This window comes from Mobula birostris, chromosome X, assembly GCF_030028105.1.
Source record: "Mobula birostris isolate sMobBir1 chromosome X, sMobBir1.hap1, whole genome shotgun sequence".
NCBI lineage: Eukaryota > Metazoa > Chordata > Chondrichthyes > Myliobatiformes > Myliobatidae > Mobula > Mobula birostris.
The window spans coordinates 41,690,435-41,708,143 of NC_092402.1; the positions used below are offsets into that span (position 1 = coordinate 41,690,435).

The 17,709-nt window shown below is 41.6% G+C and overlaps 1 protein-coding gene across 5 annotated transcripts in view; it reads left to right on the forward strand.

The window, feature by feature from the left end:
• The first annotated feature begins 5,069 nt into the window (after window positions 1-5,069).
• Window positions 5,070-17,709, forward strand: part of ghdc (GH3 domain containing) — a 31,644-nt gene continuing 19,004 nt past the window's right edge. The window contains exons 1-4 of one of the 5 annotated variants that reach the window (XM_072248622.1): window positions 5,090-5,133; window positions 5,465-5,697; window positions 7,044-7,520; window positions 12,517-13,129. In XM_072248622.1, the coding sequence (XP_072104723.1) occupies window positions 5,647-5,697; window positions 7,044-7,520; window positions 12,517-13,129 (1,141 nt within the window). In that variant the 5' untranslated portion in view covers window positions 5,090-5,133; window positions 5,465-5,646. Of the gene's footprint in view, window positions 5,134-5,167; window positions 5,698-5,758; window positions 5,883-6,779; window positions 6,924-7,043; window positions 7,521-12,516; window positions 13,130-17,709 lie in introns of those variants that run through there. The other 4 variants (XM_072248625.1, XM_072248621.1, XM_072248626.1 and 1 more) reach the window with 4 other exon arrangements.

Consider the following 17,709-nt stretch of genomic DNA (forward strand, 5'->3'; position numbering starts at 1 on the left):
CAAGTGAAAGTAGTTTTGGGATTAGAACATTTCTGTGCTGCATTGGAGCGTTAGTGGAGGTAAACACATTCAAGCTCTGGGTCAGAGATTGAACCTTCAGGTTTAAATAAGAATTAGTCACAGAGTAATACAATATGGAAATGAGTCCTTCAGCCAACTCATCCATGGTGACCAGTGCCCACCAAGCTAGTCCCATTTGCACCTGTTTAGCTCATATCCCTCAATTCCTCCTATCCATGTACTTACCCAAATGTATTTCAAATGTTACTGTACCTATTACAGTACAATAATTTTGAATCTATTGAAATAATTCAAAGCTGTGTAATTTTGTCTAAGTTTTAATAATTGCATTTTTGCATTAAAACATTTTACCTTCCAAAATGTTCAGTCACGCCATATAAAAGTTGTTCAAACTTGTGGTCATCTGTCACAATTGCCTGGTTCTAAATCTATCTTTGCTGCTATTAACTTTAATTAATAAAATGTGATTCTAAAAGTACAGAGAATGAAATTATGTCCCCAGAATTTTTTTGTCATCAATCACATCTCAAAATTGTTTCATGCTGTTGGATAAGTGGGTATTTCATTTAAATGAACATTTAAAGCCATACAATTTGGATTAGTTTTCCATTTTGTTGAGAACCCAGACTTCCCAATCACCAATTATAGACATACATTTTTGTACAGTATTCATAGTGGTGCAAAAGAAATTGTTTCAGACTATTTGAAAGCATGATGGGGTACCATAAACAGTACACAAGACATCACTCAATTCACTTTGTTGAACCAAGGAAATATATGTTGCTTAATTAAGGGTAAACAGTGAATTATATGGGTAGTCTTTAAAAAAAATGCATGCAGAGAGTTGATTTTTGAACACCAACATGTATTTAGTGCATCTAGAATCTGGCATTTACATGAAGTGATGGATTCATGACTTACTGCAACTGAAAGGCTCACCATTTTTCTAAACATGACATTCTGCATATTCCATTATAGGGATGCTGCCTGATCTGCTGAGTTCCTCCACCATTTATTCTAAAGCAAGATTTTGTATTTGGCAGTACAAATGGAGCTCTTCATTCTGTGTAAAGCTGGGTGCAAACATATATTTGTGTGCCAACTTATTGCCAAGTAGTGGTAACATATTACTTTCAAGGTTTCTTGGGTCTACTACTGTATAAGGACAAGAATATAGGAGCAGAAGTAGACCATCTGGCCCTTCATGTGTGTCATGCCATTCAGTATCATCATAGCCCTCAATTCACTAAGAATTTTTCTATTTCCACTAATAGTGAACCAGCATCGATAACCCTATAGGTTTACTACCATCTGCATGAAATTCTTATGCAGCTCTATCCTCTAAGTCCTCTCATTTAAAACTTTCCCAATAATAAAAATATTTCACCATGTCCCTTGTCAAGTCCAAGGATTTTGTGTGTTTCAATAAGATCACCCTTCATTTTTCTAAACTCTAAAGAATAAAGAAACAACATTCTCATGCCAGGAATTAGTCTAACAAATCTCTCCAAAGCTGGTACCCGGGATTATGTAAGTGTTCCATTTCTGAGAACTGTCCATAATCCAATTTATCTGTGAGCCAAAAGCAGACAATTTCTCAGTAAGGGAAAAGCAAGTGGGTGACAGAAATAACAAAAGTTCACTCATTTGCAGCCAATTGATGATATAGTCATAAAGTCAGAGCGCCAGCAGAGACAATGAGATTGCATCAATCATTTCTTGTAAATCAAGCCATAGTTCAAACACTTGCATGCACATACAAGCATTTCCAACATGAATCCTCTGGTGTTATTTTAAACTTTGAAAACTATAACATCCCAGACCCATAGCAATTTGCCAATAGGCCTACGGCAGATGTGATCTCATTGGCTCTTCATGCAGGCTTGGATCATCTCAGTGTTAAAAGCAATCATTCCCACAGTCCTGATCGAAAAACTGGGCTTCTGTACCTCCCTCTGCAACTGGATCCTCAAATTCCTAACTGAAAGACCATAATCTGTGCAGATTGGATATAACATCTGCACCTCACTGACAATCAACACTGGTGCACCACTGCTCTATGCTCTCTACATCATGACTGTGTGGCTAGGTACAGCTCAAATGCCATCTATAAATTTGCTGATGAGACAACTATTGTTGGCAGAACTTCAGATGGCAACGAGAGGGTGTTCAGGAGTGAGATATATTAGCTGGCTGAGTGGTGTCTTAGCAACAACCTTGCACTCAACATCAGTAAGACCAAAGAATTGATTGTGGACTTCAGAAAGGGTAAGACATGTTAACACATAGCAGTCCTCATCGAGGGATCAGAAGTGGAAAGGGTGAGCAATTTCAAGTTCCTGGGTGTTAATATCTCTGAGGACCTAACCTGGACAAACATATTGATGCAGCTGCAAAGAAGGCATGGCAGAGGCTATATATCATTAGGAATTTGAGGAGATTTGGTATCTCACCAAAGACACTCAAATTTCTGCAGATACTTTATACTTCATTGTCGCCAAACAATTGATACTAGAGCGTACAATCATCACAGCGATATTTGATTCTGCACTTTGCGCTCCTTGGAGTACAAATCAATAGTAAATATTAAAAATTTAAATTATAAATCATAAATAGAAAATAGAAAAGAGAAAGTAAGGTAGTGCAAAAAAAATGAGAGGCAGGTCCGGATATTTGGAGGATACAGCCCAGATCCGGGTCAGGATCCGTTCAGCAGTCTTATCACAGTTGGAAAGCAGCTGTTCCCAAATCTGGCCGTACGAGTCTTCAAGCTCCTGAGCCTTCTTTTGGAGGGAAGAGGGACGGAAAGTGTGTTGGCTGGGTGGGTCGTGTCCTTGATTATCCTGGCAGCACTGCTCCGACAGCATGCGGTGTAAGGTGAGTCCAAGGACGGAAGATTGGTTTGTGTGATGTGCTGGGCTGTGTTCACGATCTTCTGCAGCTTCTTCCGGTCTTGGACAGGACAACTTCCATACCAGGTTGTGATGCACCCCAGAAGAATGCTTTCCATGGTGCATCTATAAAAATTTGTGAGGGTTTTAGGGGACAGGCCAAATTTCCTTAGCTTCCTCAGAAAGTAAAGGTGCTGGTGGGCCTTCTTGGCAGTGGACTCTGCTTGGTTGGACCAAGTCAGATGTACTGTGGAGAGCATTCTAACTGGCTGCATCACCATATGGTATGGGGAGAGGCTGCTGCACAAGACCAAAATAAGCTGCAGAGAGTTGTAAACTTAGTCAGCTCCATCATGGGTACTAGCCTCTCCAGCATCCAGGACATTGTCAACGAGCAATTCCTCAAAAGGTAGAATCCATTATTAAGGACCTCCATCACTCAGCTCATGCCTTGTTCTCATTGCTACCATCAGGAAGGATGTACAGGAGCTTGAAGGCGCATATTCAGCAATTCAGGAATAGCTTCTTCCATCAGATTTCTGAATGGACATTGAACCCATGAACACTATCTCACTATTTATTTTATATATCAAAGAATGTATACAGTATACATCCTGAAATTCTTGGTCTTTGCAGACATCCACATAAACAGAAGAGTACCACAAAGAATGAATGACAGTAAAAATGTTGGAACCCCAAAGCCCCCCCCCTCAGAAATAGCAGCAAAGCATCAACCCTCTCCCTCCTGCACTTATTTCAGCAAAAAGCATCAGCACCCACCACCCACTAAGCAAGCAACAGCAAAGCTCCCAAAAGAGACCATGATCTGCAGTTTTTCCATTTTTTGCTATTATTATGTATTACATTGGACTGCTGCTGCAAAAATGTCAAATTTCATGCCATATGCTGGTGACATTAAACCTGATTTTAATTCTGATTCTGACCAAGTACAATTGACAAGGGAGAGGGTAAACAGCCAGACATCATTGTTCATGTTAGCACAAGTAACATCAACAGAGAAAGGGATGAGATCCTGCAGAGTGAATATAGGGAACAAGTTAAAATGCAGGACTTCTAGGTAGAAATCTGGATTACTTCTAGTGCCACATGTTAGTGAGGTTAAGAGTAGGGAAATATTGAAAATGAATGCCTGGCTGAAATATTGGTATATTCAGGAATTCAGATTTTTGGACCATTGAGATCTTTTCTGGGCAGAAGTAACCTGGACTGGAGGGGGACCAATATCCTGGCAGGCAGATTTTCTAGTGCAGCTAGGGTGGGTTTAAAATAGATTGGCATGGGGGTGGGATTCCAAGCATCAGGGAGGCAAATAAGAGACTGGAAAGTGATGGGAAGTTGAATAGATATGACAGGCAGCAGAATGGCCAGAAGTGAGTTAAGTCTATTAGGATTAATCTGCACTTATTTCAATACAGGAAGTTGATAGGTAAAATGGAAGAACTTAATGGTTGGGATTGTTATGTGGGACTGGGATATTTTAGCCATAAAGGAAACATAGCTAAGGGAGGTCAGGACTAGCAGCTTAATGTTCTGAAGTACAGGTGTTTTAGGTGGGATAGAGGTGGAGGAAGAGGAGTTGCATTTTCAATTAAGGGGTATGTCACAGTAGTGAGAAAATAGATCACCCACTGAGGCCTTATGGATGAAGCTGAGAAATGAGCAGGCATAATCGCATTATTGGAATTGTACTAAAGAGTCCCCAAATATGCTGAGAGATTGTGTGGAGCTGTAAGAATTATATGGTTGTCACAATAGGGGATCTTAACTTTCTTCAAAAGTTTAGATGGGGCATTCAGGAAAGTTTACTTGAGCAATATATGGAGAGGGTAAAGCCCAGCCTGTTGTTGGGTAACATGGCAGGCAAGTGACTGAGGTGACAGAAGTACTTTGACAACAATGACCATAGTTATATTAGTTTAAAAATGGTATGGAAAGGGACCATAGTGGTCGACGGGTTCAAGCTCCACACTGGGACAAAGCAAATTTTGACCCCCTGAGCTTGTCTTCTTTAGGCATTTTTGGTCGAACTACTTGCAGTCTTTGGGAACGCAAATTTAAGAAAAGCACACTGACGCAGAACAGTACTAACGCTTGGGTGGCAATAAGTAACTGTTCCGCTCTCTGCTGTTTATAGGATGACCTCCGCTGCTTTAACGTCAGCGCGCCGGGTGCGAACCTCGCAGCGTGGCTGAGGCGGAAGGTGAGTAAAAGCCCGTCTGTAACTAGCGGCCGTGGTAAAGGGCGATGGAGTTTGGGCACGCTGACAATCCAAGCGGGTCGTCAGAATCTCCCACCGTTTTCTGTGATACAGGGACGGACCCCGACATGATTAAGTCTGATTTTATTCGTTTCTGAATATTATAGGGAATGTTATAAAATATAGAGCAGTTATTCCCGGAAGAATAAAATAAAACCTCACGGTGAAAATAAAATGATAATTAATACCGTCGCACGATGCACGAGAAAATGTTATGCCGACTGACAAATACGAACGAATTAGATTTCCTGTTATTTCTCGGCTATATTTTCAGGCCTCGTATTCATGAATTACAAATACACGTGATCTCTCCCGATTCTGTTTCCACCACCCATAATCACTGGGTAATTTGACTCCCGTGAAATGAAAGTGAAACTCTTGAAAAACAGGCCAAGCAGAATCTGGGAAGAAAAAAGAAAACGCTAGATGTGTCTCTTCATATAGATCTGAACACTGATGACGTTTGTGGAGAAAAGGAATTTGCAACTTATTTTGAACAAATACACGGTGATACTTTAATTGATAATCTTTGACCTGCCTTGTGCTTATCTATACCATTTATGAGATCCAGGGGTGTTTGGATAAGCATGATTCGGGGAACATGGAGTTGACGCTGAATGAAAGATGGTAGACTAATGCAGCATTATTAAAGGTGGCGACAATCGATTTTCGTTCAACAAATACCCCTGGAGGTCAGGGTCTGAAGTTTGCAAATTTGCAGTAAAGTTGATAAGTTTTTTTTTCACAAATAAAAGTTATTAATTTGCATTGGAATATATTGAACACAGATAATAAACATTAATGGGTTCACAGTTAAAAGTACTGTTTGCAGTTCAGGACCTATAGGAAGAACGTTGTTGCTTTAGAGAAGGTACATTAACATTCACTTAGATGCTGTTAAGTATGAGGAAAATAAATATAATTTGACAACTTGGATTTATTCCATTGCAATGGTACAGATGTGATGCAAAAGTGTTGAAAATCATGCAGGATGTGACAGTGAGTACAGCCAGAACTACACTAGTCTGGATGTCAAAGATTCAAACATTGTTAATTGTAAGACATTTAGAAGAACAGCAGGAGAAAAGTCTGGAAACTGAACACAGAGTTTCAATTCAGATGGAGACTTTCAATACAGGAGACATTTGGGAAGATTAGGAATCATAAACAATAAGTTGATACTGGCCATAGCATGGAAACAGACTCTAGTTCAACTCATCCATGCCAGCCCAAGATGCCTAGTTCCAGTTCCCCTGCATTTGTCCTGTCTCCCTCTAAGTGTTTCCTAACCATGGGGCTGGAGAAAAGTACTATCAAATGATTATTTTTAAAACTTTTCTACTTTGTTGATGTTAATTAAGGAAGCGTGTTTAATTAAATTAACTTACTTTCATACAAAGTCATATAATATATACTTGCAACACAGACAGAGGGTATTCACCCTGTAAAGTTAATGCCAATTTCAAGGGCAGCTGTCTCATCTCCCCTCCCTTTTCCCCATGTACCCCTTGCAACATACTGTTTCATACATGTCCATCAACCTCCCCCCCCCCCACTTGTTTCTTTTTTGTCATTATCCTACACCAAGGATATTTACAGTCACTAGTTAACCTACCAGCACACCTTCACACCTTCGTGATGAGGGAAGAAGCTTGGCTCCTGGAATAAAGAATACACAGTCGTGGAGAGAACGTGAATACACCCAGACAACATCCAAAATTAGAATCCTGAAGGTGAGGGACATCAGCAATATTGTGTCAAGTTGAACTGGTGGCAGATCACTAGGAGGTAGTATTTATAATGGTGGGATTTCACTTGTATTTGATGTATTCACAGTGGTTATTTCTTGACAGATGCTTCTCCTTGCTGCCTTTGTAATCCCTGCCCTGTGGGTATTGGTATTGCTCTGGTATTATATCTGCAGAAAGTCGCCGGGCCAGAAGAGACCTTTCTTCAGCCTTTTGCACCAGTACCTCTTTCAGAGGTATGTGAGCCTTCTAAGCCTTTGGCAGAGGCAAAGACTTGAACTCAGCACCAAAGATGTTCAACAAGTGCAGCAAAGCACTCTGCTGCACAGGCTGCACAAGGATAGAAACACGGAGTATGGAAAAGTGTACCGATTCTCTGAAGTTACAGACCGTGAATCATTCTGCAACTTTCACCTCCTGACACAATACGGTCACTATAAAGATTACATCCAGCGCATTGGCAAAGGAGAGGAAAACGTATTGATTTCCGAGAGACCAAGTGCCCTCTCTGTGACATCAGGGACCTCAGGCTCTACCGCTATCTTACTGAGCGTCGAAACAGCAACTAGTGACTTCCATCAGGTACTGGAACTTTATATAATGTGGTGTATCTTTGTGTTTAATGTCTAAAGGGGGGCATGCTAGCGTAGCGGTGAGTGCGGTTTCTTTAGAGCACCAGTGATCACTGATTGGGGTTTGATTCCTGCCACGGTCCGTAAGAAATTTGTGTGTTCTGCCAGTGACTGCGTGGGTTTACTCTGGGTGCTCTGGTTTCCTCCCACATTGTAAAGGCGTACAAGTTAGGCTTAGTAAGTTGTGGAATGCCATGTTGGCACTGGAAGCATGGTGTCACTTTCCTGGCTGCCCTCACAATCTTTGCTGATTTGGTTTGACACAAATGATGCATTTCACTGTACGTTTTGATGTACATGTGACAAATAAAGTTAATCTTTAATCTTTAAATTTAACTACTGATTTCTTTCTACTTCATTCATCTATTAATTGAAGAGTCGAGGATCTAAGGGCACGGCCTCAGAATATAGGAACACACCTTTAGAACTGAGACGAGGAGGAATTTCTTTAGCCACAGGATGATGAATCTGTAGAACTTGTTACCACAGAGGACCGGGGAGGCCAGGCCATTTGTGTATTTAAGGTAGAGATTGATATGTTCTTGATTGGAAAGGGAGTTAAGGTTTATGGGGAGAAGACAGTAAGAGGGGGTTGAAAATAATGTTGGTCATGATTGAATGGTAGAGCAGACCTAATTCTGCTCCTATATCTTATGATCAAATTAAGGCAATATTGCTCCAGCCTGTCCGCTGCTCTCCAAGATATATATTTTTGAGGTTCCATGTCGTGATTCTCACTGACTTCTGAGTACAGTGCTCAATGGAAAACTTGGTGTGTAAACACAGAAAATGTAGTACGATTTTGGGTGTGCAGTGATGATGAGCAGTAAATTGTTTCACATTGTAGCAGAATTTGATTTCCATTGAAATTTTAATTTGTTGTGAGCAATGCTACAGGAGATGGGTAATATACCTATGTATTTAAATCACAGACTAACCAAGTAGATATCAGTTGCATCAGGAAGTCTTTGTGTGAATCATAAACATAATGTAACCAGACATTCTGCAGATAGCTTTCACTGCGCAAATTATGATCAGCAAATTCAGTGACATTTAAGCAAAGAGCAACGTAATTTTTAGTCAATGACCTTGCTCAGGCAATGAAGAGTATGCCTTCGCAGAGGAGAGTTTGAGCCATTCCCCCAGGAAGTGGGGGGAGGGGGTTGTAGAACTGGAACGTGCTTTTGCACAAGGAGAAAACTGGAAAATGGAATGTTAAACACAAAAGATTCTGCAGATACTGCCAATCCAGAACTACACACACACACACACACACACACAATGCAGAAGGAACTCAACAGGTTCGACAGCATCTATGGAAATAAATAAACAGTCGATATTTTGGGCTGAGAACCTTCATCAGGACTGGAAATGAAGGGGTAAGAAGGTGGAGAGAGGGAAGGAGTATAAGCTGGAAGATAATAGGTGAAGCCAGGTGGATGGGGGAGGGGGAGATGAAGTGAAAAGCTGGGAGAGGATAGGTGGAAAAGGCAAAGGGCTGGAGAAGAAGGAATCTTTATAGAAGAGGAGAATGGATCATGGGAGAAAGGGAAGGAGGAGGCATACCAGGGGATGTGATAGGCAGGTGAGGAAAAGAGTAGAGGTAAGAAGGTGCCAGAGGGGAGAATTCAAGAAGAAAAAGGGGGGGGGAGGGAAGAGAAATTACCAGAAGGAGAAATCACTGTTCATGCCATCAGGTTGGAGCTACCCAGACTGAATATGAGGTGTTTCTTCTCCAACCTGAGAGTGGCCTCATCATGGCAGTAGAGGAGGCCATGGACCAACATGTCGGAATGGGATTGGAGATTAGAATTAAAGTGGTTGGCCACCAGGAAATCCTGCTTTTTGTAGATGGAGTGAAGATGCTCAACAAAGCAGTTCCCCCAGTCTATATTAGGTCTCACCAATGTAGAAGAGACTGCATCGGGAGCCGGATATAGTAGGTGACCCCAACAGATTTGCAGGTGAAGTGTTGCCTTACCTGGGAGGACTGTTTGGGGACAGGAATGGTAGTGAGGGAGGAAGTGAATGGGCAGGTGTACCACTTTTTCCACTTGCAGGGATAAGTGCCAGGAGGGAGATCGGGGGAAGGGACGAATGGGAGAAGGGAACCATAGAGGGAGTGACCCCTGCGGAAAACAGAGAGTGGGGAGAGGGAGGTAAAGATGTGCTTGATGGTAGGGTCCCGCTGGAAGATGAAATATTGCCTGGTGGTGGTTGAGTCGAGGAGAACGTATGTCTGCAGCGGCTGAAGAGAAAGGAACAGAAGGTGCCTTCCCCCTTGTATCCTTGCACCAGTTTGTGTACGTAATCAACCTGATAAAAGGGCACTGAAGACAAAAGTTCAAACATTACAGTAAGTCAAAGAAAGATAGAACAAGATGAGCTAAAAATATAATTGGTGTATGTGGGACAAATAAAAAAGGGACTCTGCCCCCTATCGTATTTGTAAATCGCAACTGTTAAATGTGTGTATGCATCTGTATTATGAGTTATTCTGTATACGGTGGAGATTTACGCCATAACTCAGCAGCATATAAAGTTTGGGCTTTAAAGAAGCAAATATACGCTCACAAGCTGAGTGTAAGACAATTAGATATTAGTTAAAACAATACAATGTGGGGCAGCATGCAATGTCGAGGTGGAATAACTGATAGTTTGCATATACACAGGAAGTTGCAGTTTTGAGATGCCTGCCTCTCGCCTGGCTGTGGTGTAAAAGTCCCTCACCAGTGTATTGTCCTTACAACCCCCTTAATGCCATGAAGTAGTGGTATTTGCTCACTCTTCATCTGATGATCATACCTGTAAATGGATGGAGCCTGTGTAGGAAATTATGATGGTGATATGTCATAATGATAAATAATCTCACTGATCCTGAAATTTCAAGTTAAAAGTGTAGAATATTCTTAGATTTTAGTGTTTGTTTGTTCATATTTAGATCACTTTTTATTTTCTGTACATAATTTCAATCTATGCTTTTTGGTTTAGACAGTCACAGTGAGCCTCAATGCTGTTTTTCTGCTCGCACCTCCTGTTCACCTCAGTGAGTCTGTTTTAAATCCTTACAGAGTATCCAGACATTGTCAAGTATCAGCCATAACCATATAACAATTACAGCACGGAAACAGGCCATCTCGGCCCTTCTAGTCCGTGCCGAGCGCTTACTCTCACCTAGTCCCACCGACCTGCACTCAGCCCATAACCCTCCATTCCTTTCCTGTCCATATACCTATCCAATTTAACTTTAAATGACAACATCGAACCTGCCTCAACCACTTCTGCTGGAAGCTCGTTCCACACAGCCACCACTCTCTGTGTAAAGAAGTTCCCCCTCATGTTACCCCTAAACTTTTGCCCTTTAACTCTCAACTCATGTCCACTTGTTTGAATGTCCCCCATTCTCAATGGAAAAACCCAATCCACGTCAACTCTATCTATCCCTCTCATAATTTTAAACACCTCTATCAAGTCCCCCCTCAACCTTCTACGCTCCAAAGAATAAAGACCCAACTTGTTCAACCTTTCTCTGTAACTTAGGTGCTCTTTAGTGATTGATCCTGGTTCCAGTAAACAAATGAATTAATTATATAAATCAATAAAGTAATAAAATCTGATTCCCAGCAAAACTTAGTAAGTTTTCAAAATGAAAATTTTGAAAGTTTTTGAAGGATTACTTCAATATGAAGATATTGATTATATTAACAATTTAAAATCTTACTGAAAGTATTAAGAATATATTGACATTGTTGGGTTGTGATTTATTATTCCTTGACTGAACTGATTTAACTGGAGGTGTGGTTCCAGTTAGTAATACAAATCAAAATCAACTGTATTTGGCATAGACACTTAAATGTATTAGGAATTTGCTGTGGTGTATTGGTCAGGGTGCAACCTGCAACAGAAAAAGTCCAACAACTTTTTTAAAATGATATAACGAAAGGTAGAGTTTAAAGTAAAAAACAAAGTAAGGTTAAGTATGGATATGAATAAAAAGTGCATAAGTACATAAATACCAGCATGTATTTACAATGTAAGTAGCATTATAACAAGCGGTTTAAAGTGTTTACAGTGCAGTGATGAGAGTAATAGATAGGGGGGGTGAGGGGGTTAACTAGAATGGTCGACCAGTTTATCTGCCTGGGAGAGAAAATGTTTAAGATGGTGTGAAGCTGTTGGTTTTAATAGCTCTATAGCGCTTTCCAGAAGAGAGGTTTTGGAAAAGGCGGTTTGTAGGGTGGGTAGTGTCTGCAATGGTTTTTCCTGCCCATATCTTTGTCCTGACACATACTGTACAGGTCCTGCAGTGATGATAGACTGCAGCCAATGACCTTTTCTGCTGACCTGACAACTCAGTGTAGTTCTTGTACATTGTCAGAGGATGCTGCACCGTACCGAACTGGGAAGTGGCGCTGAAGAAGCCTTGGCTTGTGCTGTAGACTATTTCATAGGTGTACATCAGCCACTATGTGGCTGAGGGAGTCGGTGAATTGGCTGCCTTGACCTGGATGGGTGTTGAGTTGCTCGGGTGGAGGGGAGTTGAAGTGATCTAATTAGGTGGGGAATCAAATCCTCAACACAAGATTCTGAAGATGCTGGAAATCCAGAGTTAATATGCATGAAATGCTGGATGAAGAGTCTCTGCCCAAAATGTTGACTCTATTCCTCTCCATAAGTGCTGCCTGACCTGCTGAGTTCCTCCAGCATTTTGTGTTTGTTACTCAGGTAGGAGGAGAGCCACCTTTGGCATTCCAGACCAGTGTGAAGTTTACAGTTGGAATGTCATCTTTAAACAATTCCTTAAAGTCAGGTTTGTTCCTATTATTAAAATGATAGATACTTCTTATAGAAATAACCATAGTGATTTCTCCAGTATATTGAAACTCTTTGCTATCACTGCCTTATATTAACACTGTCTAAAACTATTGATTTTCTCCATGTTACAGGCCTTTGGCGCATGCTATAATGCAAGGATTAATACCTACCCACAGACCAGAAATCTACAGAGAACTGCAAAGTTTTTCTACCCACCCGTTTGGAGAAAATCGGAATCCGACCTTCTAATTGGCTCCGGCTATGTCTCTACAATGGCTTCCAAACACTCACTGAGCTCGTACTCGACACCTGCGGTCGGATATGAAATAACAGCTGCAGCTGAGGCACAGTACATCCACCTCCTTTTTGCCCTCAAAGATCAAACTTTGGGGATCCTGGAGGCAACCTTTGCTTCCATAATCTATCATGCTTTTGCTTTTCTGCAGCTTCGGTGGGAACAGTTGGTTGAGGACATTAGGGTGGGGCGTGTGAATCCAGAGCTGACCGTTGCCGAAGGTGTTCGCCTGAAGTTAAATGCCCAGTTGAAGCCTGATCCGCAAAGGGCGTTGAAGCTTGCTGCAGAGTTCGTGAGTGGATTTAAGGGAATTGCTCGCAGAGTGTGGCCCCACCTCAGCTTGGTTGTTGCTGTGGATTCTGGTGCAAACAAACTGTACGGTGATCACCTGAAACGATTCTACTGTGAAGGTGTTCCTATTTACTCTCCTATTTATGCAGCCACTGAAGGTAACGAGGATTCGCTTGGCTTAGCGTAATACCCTAACTACTTAACAAATTTCTGTGTTTCGTCACATTCCAAGGTCAGATAAATGAGGCAAGCAGCTCTCAGGCTCGCCGAGATATACTTCCAATCATGAGCTTGAATTTATTTTGTGCCTTTAACATAGAAAAAATTATCCCAAGGCAGAACGGCATTGTAGGGAGAAAGCTGCCAAGCCAAAAGCTTGGTTGATGGTTTTGGAGACGGATCCAGAGTATTAAACTTGGCCCAGACTGGCTTACTCCTTTCCTTTCCCATGTACAGTGTTACGGGAGATCTCGACAGAAATGTGCAAATGGTTATAAACACATTTTGCAGATGCTGGAAATCCAGAGTAACACACACAAGAGGCTGGAGGAACTCAGCAGGCCAGGATTAAGGTCTAGACAGTGGACAGCCAGAACCTTTTTTTTCCCACCAGCGTGGCAGTGGCTAATACCAGAGGGCATCCTTTTAAAGTGAGTGGAACAAAGTTTAGGGGGGAGATGCCAGAGGTAGGTTTCTTTCTTACGCAGAATCAGATTTAATATCACTGACATACATCGCCTTGTTCCTTGCAACAGCAGTACAGTGGGTGCGGGGTTGGTGGCAGAGGCTGATACATCAGGGATGTTTAAGAGACTCCGAGATAGTCACATAGATGTAAGAAAAATGGAAGATTAAGGTGTCGATTGATTGTGGTGTCGGTTAAAAGGTTGGCACAACATTGTGGGCTGAAGGGCCTGTACTGTACTGCACTGTTCTAAAATCAGTTTGTGATCCTGAGACATGATCAACATAATCATTCACACAAAATGCTGGAGGAACTCAGCAGGTCAGGCACAATCAGTGGAGAGGAATACAGAGTCAATGTTTCGGGCTGAGATCTTTTATGTGCCTCTGGAGCCTGCTTGACCATTTAACAACATAAGGCTGATCCAAATCAACTGTTCTAACATTTGACACTCTTAATGACTAACACTCTACTCGTTTCGTTTGTGAGTAAACTCGGTGTCATGTCTCCACAGCTTTCCGGGATAGGGAATTCCAAAAATTCACAATGCTGAGCAGAAGTATTTGTTCTGAATAGCAGACCTATCCCAAGCTATGATGTCCATTTCTAGGCTTTCTTGTTGCAGGAAATGTAGGTGTAAGACATCAGCTATTAACTTATACTTTGGAACATCATTGTAGGTTCATTCATTTTGGGGGAAAAAATCATCCTATCCATCAATATCATTTGAAGCTGAGTATTTTCAAATGCTATTTTCATCAATGAAATACAATTGCATGTACTCCTCTATCCATATTCTGCAACACCATGGAAACACTACCATCAAATAATTACTCCACTGTAATACTGAAACGACTGACTTCAGATTTTCCTTCTTAAAATCTAGGTGAATTTGATTATATTATGATCACTTGCCCCAAGGGTTCATTTACCTTCATGTGGTACGGAATCAAAACTGATACATGGACAGGGCATCCCCGTACGCCCTCACCTACCTGGGCCACATGCCTCTCATTCTGTTGCACACTTCTCTCAAGTCGCCTCTTATTCTCCTTTGCTCCAAAGGGAAAATCCCTAACTTGTTTCAATCTATAAGATAGATATAAGATAGGATAAGACATATTCTCTTATCCGGGGCCATCCTGGTAAACCTCTTCTGCAACTTCTCTAAAGCTTCCTCAACCTTCCTATAATAGTACAGTACAGGAACAGGCCCTTCGGCCCACAACATTGTGCTGGACCAAATAAATTGGTAATCAAATGGTCATCTAAACTAATCCTTACTGCCAGCACAATCCATCTCCCTCACATTCATGTGCCTATCTAAATGTCTCTTAAAAGTCCCTAATGTATCTGCCTCTACCACCCACCTCAACAAGTGCATTGCAGGCACCCGTCACTCTCTGTGTTTTGCATGCTATCCATACAGGTCATTTCATCACATCAGTACATTGCAGTAACACATGGAGAAAACAATAAAAGAATGCAGAATAAAGTGTTACAGTTGCAAAGAAAGTGGAGTGCAGGCAGACAATAATGTGCAAGTTCATGACTAGGTAGATGTGAAGTCAAGAGTCTACCTTATTGTACAAGAGGTCTGTTCAATAGTCTTGCACAGTGGGATAGAAACTGTCGTTGAGCCTTGTGGCACATGCTTTCAGGCTCTTATATAACCTACCTGATGGGAGTGGGGAGAAGAGAAAATTTTGGGGATAGGAGGGTATTTGAATATGGCGGTTGCTTTACAGAGGTAGGGAGAAGTGTAGACAGAGGCCATAAGATGAGATAAAACTTTATTTATCCCAAAGGAAATTATTGTTGCAAGGTTGTTCAGTCAGAAATAAAGACAAAATGTAAGCATTGAGGTATAAAAATACAAAATGTGCTTTAAAAACACAGATGTGCAATGAAACCATATACTTGTATACTTGAGGAGGAGGAGTTGTTGTAGGGTTTTATAGCTACAAGGAGAAAGGATCTCCTGTGGTGTTCAGAGGTGCCATGAGGAGGAAGCTGGTGCTTCATGTGAAAACCTTGTAATTTAGCCTGCCCTTTGTGAGAAGGTATTTGGAACACGTAAACTACTGACTCAATAAAGCTGAGTAAGAGCAGTTACCTCCCCAGTGAAATTGACCATCTGGTGTCCACCTTCCAATGTGAACATGGTGGATTCTAGAATTTCTGCAACGTTAGCATAACGTCATGGGTTTAGCTCACCAATTTCCAAACAGCTTCTTCCTGTGTGCCATCAGGTTGCTGAACAGAACACCAACCCACGGGCACTCTCATTATCGCTTTTTTTTTGCACTGCTTATTTGTTTTGTAACTTAAAGTCATACTTTGCAGTGTACTGCATAATAATAAACTTCATGCCATATTGGTTAGTGATCATAAATCTGATTCTGGAAAGGATTGAATTGATCCTGATGATTCTACAAACAGTGATCAATTTGTTGGGTACCTCTGTACCTAATAAAGTGGTCACTGAGTGTATGTTCGTGGTCTTCTGCTGCTGTGGCCCATCCGCTTCACGGTTTGACGTGTTGGGCATTTAGAGACATTCTTCTGCACACCACTAATGTAATGTCTGGTTATTTGAGTTACTGTCACCTTCCTTTCAACTTTGGCCATTCTCCCCTGACCACTCTCATTAAGAGGACATTTTTGCCCACAGAACTGCCACTCACTGGATGCTGTTTGTGTTTCGCACCATACTAGAGACTGTTTGTGAAAATACTGGGAGATCAGCAGTATCTGAGATACTCAAACCACCCCATCTCACACCAACAATCACTCCACAGTCAAAATCACTTAGATCACAGTTCTTCCCAATCTTGGTGTTTGGTCTGAACAACTGAACCTCTTTGACCACGACTGCATGTTTTTATGCATTGAGCTGCTGCCACATGATTGGCTGATGAGATATTTGCATTGATGTACAGGTGTAGCTAATAAAGTGGCCGTGGACCATGTGATTGGTTCAAACGGCCTGATACCATACTGCAGTTTCAGTGTAATCCTATATAGGGATCGTCTGTATTGATGTGCACCTGCAGGGGATCTTATGTTCTTGGTTTTGATGTGGAATGGTGGGCGTGAAATGTTCCTCTGGTCTTTACCTAATGTAGCCATTGGACAATCCCGAAGATGAATTTTCATGATTAACGACGCTGATTGAACTTGCAGTGGCATGGTGGTGGAGTTACTGAACCAATATCCAAAGGGCAGGAAAGTTGATGGAGAGACACGAGTTCAGATCTTTGGGGAATTTAAGTGTAAGAATTTGAAATGATCTGGAATTAAAAAATAAACATTTGTAATTGTGGTCGTAATTGTTATAAAAACACACCTGGTTCACCAATGCCTTTCAGGGAAGGAAAAGTACCTCCATCACCTTGTCTGTGCTATGTGCCTTTATACCCACACCAGTGTGTTTTGTTCTAAGACATAAGACATAGGAGCAGAATTAGGCCATTTGGCCCATTGAGTCTACCCTATTCTCCTGTTTTCTCCCTGTAACCTTTGACACCTTTACTAATCAAGAGCCTATCAATCTCCACTTTAAATATACCCAATGACTTGGCCTCCACAGTCATCTGTGGCAATCAATTCCACAGATTCACCACCCTTTGGCAAAAGAAATTCCTCCTCATCTCTGTTCTAAAGGGGTGTCCTTGTATTCTGATGCTGTGCCCTCTGGTCCTAGACTCCTCTCTACATCTACTCTGTCTAGGCCTTTCAGTATTCGACTGGTTTCAATAAGAGGAGCCCCCCTCCCTTTAGTCTTCTAAACTCCAGGGAGTACAGCCCCAGAGGCATCAAACACTGCTCATATGTTAACTAAAATGGCAATTAGAAATGACCAATGAGCAACACAGTCTGTGAATAAATAAACCAAATAAGATGAGCCCTGGCATAGAATAGTCCATTTACAGTTTGCTCTTGGGCTCAAGCAAAGGATTTGGCCCCTGCTATGGCGAGCCGCCAGCGAGTACTGACAGACTGCATAACTGGAGCCTGACACTCTCAGCCCCTCTTGTCCTTGTGCATACT